We start from the raw sequence: 10,549 nt of genomic DNA, 5'->3' as shown, positions 1-10,549 counted from the left end.
ACACAAACACACACAAACACAAACACACACATAAACACACACACAAACACACTTATTCATAACAATAATGGTAGTAATTGTTGGTGCCTTCATTGTGAATGTTCCTGCTTTTCCTCCTACACATTAAAAATAACTATGTATATTCAATTTCTAAGTAATCATTCAGTTTATTTATTGACCAACTAGTGACTGGATAGCTAAAAAGCAACACTTAATTGTTGCAGTCGTAATGCAAGCTTAAAAAAATAATGAGCTAAAATGTATCCTGCACCCAACAGTAAAATTCTTGCTTTGTAATATCAAGCAGTTGTATTTGACCAATATTTTCATCTTGTTGGGGGGGAGGACAGACTCATCCAATGTAGCCAAATCAGAAACAGACATCTACAACTGATAAAAATGTCAGTTGAAATTCGTAAAAACTCATAAATAATGGATGCTCCGAGTAGGCAGGGGAGCATCTTCAATGAGCCCAGAGTGCCGAGCATGCTTTCTCATCTCCAAACCGAGGAGCCATCTTAATGACTGCGCCCGGAGACCTGGGGGTCTCCATCAGCTCCCCCCACCCATTTAACCCAACCCCACCGTTCGGACCCCCCTCATCAAGCCCGTCCATGCTCCCAACCGCCACATACGCGTACATAGGGGAACATGAGCTCTTAAATTAAACATTCACAGCAGCGGCCTCTGCCTGTTTTAGGCAAATCAGCAGAAAATGAAACAAACAGGGCGCCTCAGGAAGATCCATGTGCGTGCAATTGAGACATTTTTTTGGGGAGACTGGGCGAGTCGCTTAAGTCTTGTGGAGAGCAGAAAACGCAAATAATGTAATATCTCCTAGTTTGTGTTTTGTGGATAAAAGAGGCAATTATTTATTTTAGACATGTTGGAAAAGAAGTACAAGACCAATTATTGTGTGGATAAATCTCTTTCTGTGCGCTGAGAGGGAGGGACAGAGGAAGATGTAAAACTGTAACCATTAGCAACAACTAGAGAAGTAGAAAGGCAGGTACTTTTTGTTCAAAATGATGACAATGGGCTCCATAGCATCCTGCATCATCAATACTGGGGTCACCTCTGGGGAAGGATGACGGTGGATGAGGTAGCGTCCACTATCCCCCTCTGCTGACCTGAATTCAGACATAAACAGGAAATTGCCTACAGGAAGGAAGTCATTTTTTTTTTTTTTACAGCCTTGCCCTGGATGAGGACAGCATTGTGCGAGAGCTACATGTTCAATACAGGTATTAGATTTACTCAAGATGTCTCCACGGTGAGCCTTTCAGTATTGCACACAACCTGCCAGGCAAAGTCAGGCTGTGTTTGTATTTTGAATGAAAACTGTGTCTGTTGTCTTTTCCTGTCAGCATTAAAAAGCTCTTTTCCTGCACCAGCCACGGATAAACCTTTTTGTCTCTTTGTTTTTGTACTTGGATGAAGATCAAAGCTCCAAGTCCAGACTCGGGGCTTGTGATCTGTCAGGGTGCAGGGATTTATATGGCACTTACATCCTACGATACTCATCACATCTGCAAGTCACAGCGATAAATCAGACTGGCAAGCTGCAACAGCATTACATATATACACTGTGGCCATAAGGCAACATATTCCACTTTTGAATCTTAGGTGTTTTGTATTGTTCAAATACAGTCACTCTAGATGGGCCCTCAAGCCTCTTTTCTCTGTTATTGATGAGTTTTTTGACTCATCGGTGCAATACCCTGGAGACGGACCCACGGGAACATGGACATTTTTAACGCACACAGATGAAGAGGCTTGATCAATTTCTCTGTCAGCCAAAAGGGCGGTTGAACTGAGCTGAGAGGTGGAGGCTGAGGATGGTGGGGGAGGCAGCCCAGAGTCCTACAGGAAGTGATTTAATGTCCAAAAAGACATGCGCTTGTTTTTGCTCTGTCTCTTTCCTGTTGTGTTCTGATAGGGACTTCCTCTCCCCAGTGGGGATGGATACGGGTGTCATCCGTCCATCCATCCCACTCACCCCCGCGCACCTACAGCTAACGGAAATATCATTCTGCTGCCATGCAATCCCTGCAAATAACTCATCAAACTCTTTGGACATCAGCGCAAAGTGTGTGTATGTGTGTGTGTGTGTGTGTGTGTGTTTAAGGGCATGTATGGGCAGGACAAGACATTGTAGGCATTTATTTGAAGCTATCATGAACACACGATGAGTTATTGTAAATGTAACAGTTAAAAAGTTTACAATTTTAGACCATGAAAATGACACCAGCCAAAACAGAGAAGGTAATTGAGGTAGTTAGGAGGTGAGAGGCGAGGAGGAACGAGACATTACATTCATATTTGTAACTTTGTGTGCATTGGCATCCCCATCCATTTGAATGTGTGTATGAGCAATAACCTGTGTGTGTACTACGTATGGACCTGGGGAGCCAGAGGGCTCAACCCCAGCCATGGTAACACCGGGATGATCTCTTCCTGTCTGCCTTAGTATCTCTGCGACCAACTCCCTTCCTTTCCGCTAAAACACATGGAGATAGAAGCACACACACACACGTTTATGTTACCTCTGACATCTCCTCTTGAAGACATTCTCTTCTCTATCCCTAACCCTTAACGAAACCTGAACCTTGTTCTTACCTTAACTACCCTAATGACCACTCTTGGTTTTATCTGTTATTTTCCAGGGATAACTTTATATGAATAAAAATATAATGCAATCCAATATGAAAACATCCTAAAATGTTAAACTAGAGGTGATCAACAAATACCAAACATTATAGGCTTTACAAAGGCAGAATTGTATTTGCTGCTGAGTTATTTTTCTGGTATTCTTCCATGTAACTCCTTTCTTAAATCTGGTATGTCCACACTTTGCCCATGAGTGACACTCATTCCAACTTTCCCATGTACTTTTCTTCAACAATCAATCAATAACTTGAAACACGTGAAGTGGTTAACTTTAGCTGATGGTTACAAAATGTGAGCAGCTAGGGTTTGTGGTATCTTGGTCAAGGATATTTAAAAAGAGCATATCTAGCCAGAAAACTGAATCCTTACAGTAATAGTACTCTCTCAGACCCATTAGGCCACGCTGTCACCTATATTAAAATCATACAGATTTAACAAGAAATACTAATTAACAGTCAAAAGGGTAAGAAACATATGTTTGACAAATCAAGTGATATTATCTCTTACTATTATTATGTTTACCATCATCTCTGACTTTTGCTTTTTGATTACATTAGATATAGATTTTAGCTATAGCCTTTTTCTGTAGAGAAAAATGACTTGACTGCTTTGGTATGTGTATGTCACCAGGTCTCTGTGGTGTTTCCACCAGTGACCACAACACCTCATGCTATCTACTTTCTTCTCTGTTGAACGATTTAATGCTAATCACACACACGCACACACACACAACGACCCATTCTCCAACCTCCTCTCTTACTCATTCATCCCATCTACCAACACACGTGTATAGTGTTGAACTCTCGCTCTCTCTCTTTCTCTCACACACACGCACGCACAAACACACACAGACAGATGCATATGTGCGCACACATTCACCTACAGATGGAGGAAATAAGCTCAGCGCTGCCTGTGTCTGCTAAGGATGTGAGGTGCAGTGATGGCACATTAACGATAGGACCCATGATAGCAGTACGCATCGGTCTCACTGAACAAAGCATGCAGCCAGGTTTTTAATTCAATGAGGATTGTTTAAGTGAAACAATGGCTCTGTGCCCCTCTGAGAGTTAGGAAAGGGTGAGAAAGGTGAGTTTGTCACTGGTAGCTAGCCGCTGTTTTTGTATTTTAGGCTACGGATGATCCCATGGGTTTGATGGGGTCGTGCATCAGAAATATTGCTGTGGTGCAGCAACATCCGCTGTTTTTCAGGTAACTAACAAAAAGATCTGACAGTGAGTGGGATGAAAAGGAAATACTACCACACATGCTCATTATGGCATCATAAAGACTATTTGGAGGCAATATGACTCATATATGTTTTGTATTTTTCCAGCGATTCTTATCAAGAACATCCTACAATGACACTCAAACAGTTGTTGATTCTCATTTTCTTGATAATTTTTGAAAATGCTGTTTGTGCTGATGGTACTAAATCAGATTTGTTACATTTGATTACCTTACGATATAATCCAGTCTAATACAACAACAGCACTTTCTACATAATATAATCGATTTCCTTTATTGGAGACTTTAAAATACAATAGAAATGCATGTGATCTCAAAGTAGTCACATATACCCATATATATACACTAGACAGAGAGCAACTATGTGGCCTGTGTGTGTTGTGTGTGTGTGTGTGTGTGTGTTTGTTTTCACTCCAGCATTTGCATTCCTCACAGCCCATTTGGTCCATGCTAATGGGGTCTACTCATGCAGAGCAGCAGGTCTTAATGAAAAACCTTTGGCTGGTAATCAGTGCTATTGATCAGCCTGAGCCCCAGCTTTAAGCAGGGCTAATTGATCAATCACCACTGGTTGCTTTGGATTAATGGAACATGACTGGTGCTCCCCTCCCAAGAAATACCCAGCTCTCATGGAGAGGCCTGAGTAAGTGTATGTGTGTGTGAGGTATTAACATTGTGCATATGTTTATGTGCATTTGTATGTGAGAGATCAGGAGTGGAAAGAGTACTAGATTACTGCTCTCAGGTCTTTCTCACTAATAGAGTCTCTGTAAAAGTCCCAATGTGACATTTTACCATAAATGGTGCTTACAGAAGTAAAGACCATGCATAACACTTTATCAATCCACTTAAATTACATTAGAATTGCTGTTTTTACAATGTACCGTTACCAACTTGTACCCAATTTTTTTTAACTCATTTGTTTTGTTCATGTGTTTTCAAGTGGTTAAACATGTTTTATAAGCTACACATTTAAAAAATAAAATAAAAATCAGATGTTCTAAGAGGTTCAGAGTGAGCCAGTACAGATACTTTTTCCTCTTAGTTATTAGTGTGTCTTGGTCAAATATAAAACTGTATGCTGTCAGTTTATTTTCATGTTTTTTAAAGAATGGGTCTACTGTAAAATGACATTAACACCTCAAAAATTTCACTAATATTTACAAATCTGCTTTACTTTTCATAAAGCCTTTGGTTTTAAGAGATCCTCCTGCCTGAACAAAAATCATCTGTCAAACTGTATTCATGTCCCAATGAATACAACTTGACAGATGATTTTTCGATCAAATCTACTATAACATCTACAACATGTGGTGTAGCTTTTGTTGGATGGTGCTGTAAACTGATAATGGCAATAAGTTAATATTGGATTGATATCAAAACATAGTGTAACTGTGAAAAATCATTAAAGGTATCAGGTATCAGCTGCAAAATCCCCATATTAACCCTAGTGTATATTACAATGTCTCTTACTACTCCCATAGCTGACAGACATGACACCAACAGTTCCCCAGCCAGGAAGAACTTAAGCACGTAGAACCAAAACAGGAAGCCCGAACAACACCCACAACACACACACACGTTCATAACCCTCCAATTGAATGACTGACAGGCTGGCTGGCCAGTAGGAGTTCCATGGAGGTTTTGTGTCTGTGTGTGTGTTTCGGTGGGTGGACTGAAGGTTCCAGCTGGCCTGTCATGGGACTCCCAATCGCGTGTGAATGGTTCTCAGAGAGAGCTATGGCTAACTGGTCCAACACTGAAACACTCAACAGGCTGGAAAAGGTCAGAGTTCAGCAAGTCAAAACCCAGGAATATTGTTTTAATGAAACAGGCCTGAACTTCTTTTAAAGGGATTCTTTTAAAATGTTGGTTCATTTAAAAAATGCTATGTTTCTAATTTAGATTGAAAAAAGTATTATTATCATAATGATTGAAAAAGTAGATTGGAAGATAAATTGAGAAATGTCTTCCATAATATGTGATTTTATTGTCACTAATTGTCACTTTCAATTGTCATAATTTTTTGGAGAATTAATTTCTAAAACACAATATCCTAGAGCCTATAAACCAAACTTAAGCAAAGGACCTTTGTCATATTTATAACAGATTCATGCATGGTGCTGCTGTATCACTTATAGCTGAGTGAGCCACTCAAGGGGCTGAAAAAAGAATTGTGCTTTTATTCTGATAATATGACAAAACATAACAACCTAGCAGCCAGTAAAAAGTTAAAGTACATTAACTTTACACAGGGCACACAAAGCCTGACAACAATCTAGCAACATGAATCACATCATTAATCAAACACAGCTGAAAACAATGGCCACACTTACAAAAAGCTTATCTTTGATTGCGACTGGACAGCACAACCTGTCAAGGCGAAGTCTCCAACGGCAACAGGCAACCAGTAACAGACCAGAGTTTCTGACTGAAGAGGACCGCCCCGAGAACACACAATCGGCACCTCCTATCATTTAGTTAACCTTGACCAACTAACCAACCACACATAAACACTTACACCCTCCTATCCTTTGACTGACTCGCACATTTTGTGGAATGAGACCACACTTCCACCCAATAACCTCTGGTGTGAACTTAATTGTGTATACTCTGGTATTGAGTTTCGGACCATGCCTGGGTCCCGTAGCTCTCAAACAGAAACAGACGCTGTGAACTTGACAATGAGTGAGAGAGAGAGAGAGAGTGAACTGGAAAGGGAGCGAGAGACACGGACCACCCAACGGCTGCGAAGAAAAACAAAGCTGGGTGGAGAACAAAGTCAGCTTCAATCACATCGGAGGTAGGACAGTTGAAAGTTGTTGTGTGGTAGCAGTTCGCTAAGGGTGAAACAGGCAGAGAGAAAGAGAAACTGGAGCGTTGATCATTTGATCTTAGAGTCTGTTTTTAGTAACATTTGTTAAAACATTTTGTTTAGATAAAACCTCTTGTTTTAAATTCAAATTAACTTGTCATTTTTTGTGTTATTTCTCAATATGGTTGAATATTTGACAGATATTTAATAATTTCCTGTGTTATCGAGGGGGAGGAGGTACACATGAGCAGTGTTTTTCAATCTTGGATTCATTTTAGACAATCATCCCATTTTCACTTATAATTCGGACATGAGGAATACTTACTTAGGGATAGAAACAAATAAATTAAAAACTTAGAATCCGAGTTCCTAAATAAGGAGTTGGGTATCTCTTCTCAAACCCCAGTTTTATGATAACAATCAACACTATACAAATATTAACAGTTAATTAAAGTGTCCATCTTTTGCCAACATTGCGCACACCGTACCGATCAAATAAACAAAACTACTTCATGAGGCAGAAAACGAGTCTTCTTTGTCGCAAAAAACAAAACAAAAAAAACAACATGAATGAAAACCACTGGTCTGGAGGTTTCAAGAAGTTGGATTATGGCTGCTTTTGAATCACTAATTCAACTGGAAAAACTTCAGAGTGTAAAGTGATTAACATTCTCACCTCCATTAAGAATAACCGTTTAAATGACCTTTAACAAGGTGCTTAACTTCTTAGTGTATGAATCTATTCATATATTAAAGTAACTTGTTAAAGAAGATATGTATGTGGTGAGTGATGTGATTCTAATGCTGGCCACCAGGGGGACAGGGATATGCAGGTCAGGGAGTTGGAGGCTTCAATTTATTTCAGTGGAGAGGCAGTCAGTCAAGCTCTAGTGAGCGTATGTGAGGCCGTGTGTATTAGAGAGTGAGTTGGAGAGAGAAAGGGACCTCTGCTCAGCCCTGTAAGTAGTTTTGTTTTACATAAGAGATGATTTTGGAGAGCACTGGTAATTTGAAAAATAAATACATAAAGGTAATTAATGTACACCAAATTAAGAAAATAAAAAAGTTACTTGTTGATTGTTTAATAATTATAAAGCAAGTAATATTTTAAAAAATATGTATATATTATGCAACAATTTAAAATTCAAAATAAAACATAAGCTGTGTTTGAGTTTAATTACTTTTTACTGAATACATTTTTAATAAGGAAAACATTTTCAGTTTTAAATGTATAAAGGTTTACCATGCTTTTTATTACTACAGCGTTAATAGTGGAGAATCACAAATATTTGTTTTATGTTATGAAAATTAATCAAACTGATCTGAATCAAACTGAAGAGTAATAACAGATCTGCTGTTGTTGAATGCGTTAACACAACATAGTAATCGCTCAGCCGCCGACTAAAGTCTGTTTTTGTCTTAAGGTCGAAGATCAAATGCCGCTGTTGACCCTGTGAACTGCCCTGTTACCCAAAGCTCAAAGTCCCACTGGAATGACTGACATACCCTGCTGGGTATATGTGTGTGTAAGGAATCAGTTACCTTTGTATGCAGATGAGGCCCTTTGGAGGTTTGGCTCAAGGAAGTTTCTAGTCTCTCTGGAACACAAGGAATGGACAGCTGACCTGAAGACAGACAGACACACGCACACAGTTAGGTCCGCCAACATTGTTCAGCTACACTAAAAAGTAACTGAATACACAAATGCACTCATACAAGGACACATCCTCGGAGCAAGTAAGTGAGCAGCGGTGTCTTAAAGTCATGTTGCAATGAATAATAACATAAAAGACCATTATTATCATATTTGAAGTTCATAAGACATGACAGAATGTCGTGCATTTTTTACAAACCAAATATTACCCTGAAAGATCCTAATACAACATAGTGGGTGTAATTTTTGTATTTGTAACGAATAATTATACAGACACGATCCAACAGCAACATTCAACAGGGTCTATATGTGGTTTAACTGATTCATTTGCATGTGCTGCATGCTCTCACAAACACACATGCACTTGGAGCATCAATTAAATGCAGAAATTGCTCATATTTATTTGTAATTTTGGAAGTATGACCTAAAACGTTGACCAGACTATATACGACAATATCCAGGAAGATGGCATGGTTAGGGCTGGTTTTAGCAATTTAACTACTTTGTGTAATTCTGTCACTGGAGCATTTAGTAAAGAGTAAAGAGTTATCTTCCAAAATTCTTTATTCATGGTCCATCTTGAAAAATGTGAATACATTAAGCTGATAATTCAATACCTCAAAATATGAACACACACATAGGATTGTGTGTGTAGGTGTCAGTTACCCGAAATGGCACAAATGCATAACTCTTTAAATAACAAAACAAAGGTATTTTAGTGTCCATCTAAAACATGAGTCAAGTTAAAGAGAATACAAATGATCCAAGGGTTTCTCCCCTCTATATGACCTGTAAGATGCACTGATCTGAACCAATTATAGAAGGAAACAAGACAGAATTACAAAGGATGGCCCAAAGGTGGAGGATTATAAATTGGAGCCAATTAAAGCAGAAAACGAAGAAGGCAAGACAAGCGTGGCTAATGATACCATATTCATCAACTTCTCATTTTACATTTCAGGCACTTAGCAGATGCTCTCAGCTGGATTGTCTTATAAAGACTGAGCAAGTACTGTAAGGGTTGTTCAAGGACACTTCCACTTCAAAAACTCAGATGACTGCTGCCGGACACCTGGATTGCTGCTTGGATCCAATGGGACAATATCTCTAATCACAACTCCACCTTGCTATCACACAGTCAATGAAAAACATTTGTATAAGAACTTTGCATCATTTCGAATCGTATTTATACTCAACCAATGTTAAATACTAAATTACTAAATGAACAATAATGAAAGATACATTAAAAATAATATAAATTATAACAAGGCACCTTGCCTTAAAAATTGTACTATGAGGCACAACTATAGCTAAGTAGTTCTACATATTGAGTGAATTTATGGACATTTATTCAAAATGGACAAGGAGGTACCTCTGATTGCTGATTTCAACAGTTTATATGAGAATATTGGGTGCCAGTATTTACTTTGAACTCAAAGAGTTAAAGACTAATCCTGTGTTGACCGTAAGATTTCCTGATCTGTCTGACACAGCTTGGTAATGTCCCATTTTCAAAGGCTTTGATTGGGTTGGTTGGAAGGGAAACCATCCAACAGAGCAACACCAGGCCTGAGTAAATTGGTAAATGATTCAGGTACTATGTTAGATTTGGGCTATTTTTACATGTCATGGTGAAGAAACCTGTTTTTCTTTAATTATACATGTATCCAGCAGTCCAACAATCTGTATGTTAAACATGAAAGTTACACACATAGATGTATGGACACAATCTCAGGAGGTATATCATTGTCATGAACCCATCCACCCCATCTGTCTGTCGACCTGCCTGTCTCTCTCCTGTCGTTCCGGGGCTGTTGTGACTACTCTCCAACAGGCCTCCTGCGTCTGGATTAATCTCCCTGGTTGACTGCTGATCTGAAGGTGGGTCGGCCGCCATCCACCAACACCAAAACTAATTTCACTGTGTCACTGCACGACAGTCCCGCCCACCATCCCCACTGTCACCCACACATGCACACACACTGCAAAATATCTTCATCTGTCTCTGTCTCATCTACATGGACGAGGGCAGGAGGGCGGGTGACTAGTCCGAAGGAGAAAGGTCAGTGCATTGAAGGAGCTCATCATTCTGAGGTGTCAGAGCCGCTCTTTTGGAGAGCAGATGAAGGGGAGAGGATGGGAGGGATGGAGTAACAGAGAAGGAA

At 39.4% G+C, this 10,549-nt stretch overlaps 1 protein-coding gene across 2 annotated transcripts in view; it reads right to left on the bottom strand.

Annotated features, from left to right (window-relative positions):
* The window catches only part of LOC118321822 (adhesion G-protein coupled receptor D2), a 90,691-nt gene that overhangs the window by 11,010 nt on the left and 69,132 nt on the right, over positions 1–10,549 (bottom strand). For both annotated transcript variants that reach the window (XM_035653343.1, XM_035653342.1), the window contains exon 24: positions 8,273–8,355. In XM_035653343.1, the coding sequence (XP_035509236.1) occupies positions 8,273–8,355 (83 nt within the window). The remainder of the gene's footprint in view (positions 1–8,272; positions 8,356–10,549) is intronic.

This window comes from Morone saxatilis, unplaced genomic scaffold, assembly GCF_004916995.1.
Source record: "Morone saxatilis isolate NCDOM2014 unplaced genomic scaffold, NCSU_SB_2.0 Contig12, whole genome shotgun sequence".
Lineage (NCBI taxonomy): Eukaryota > Metazoa > Chordata > Actinopteri > Moronidae > Morone > Morone saxatilis.
This window is presented reverse-complemented; position numbering and strand designations above follow the sequence as displayed.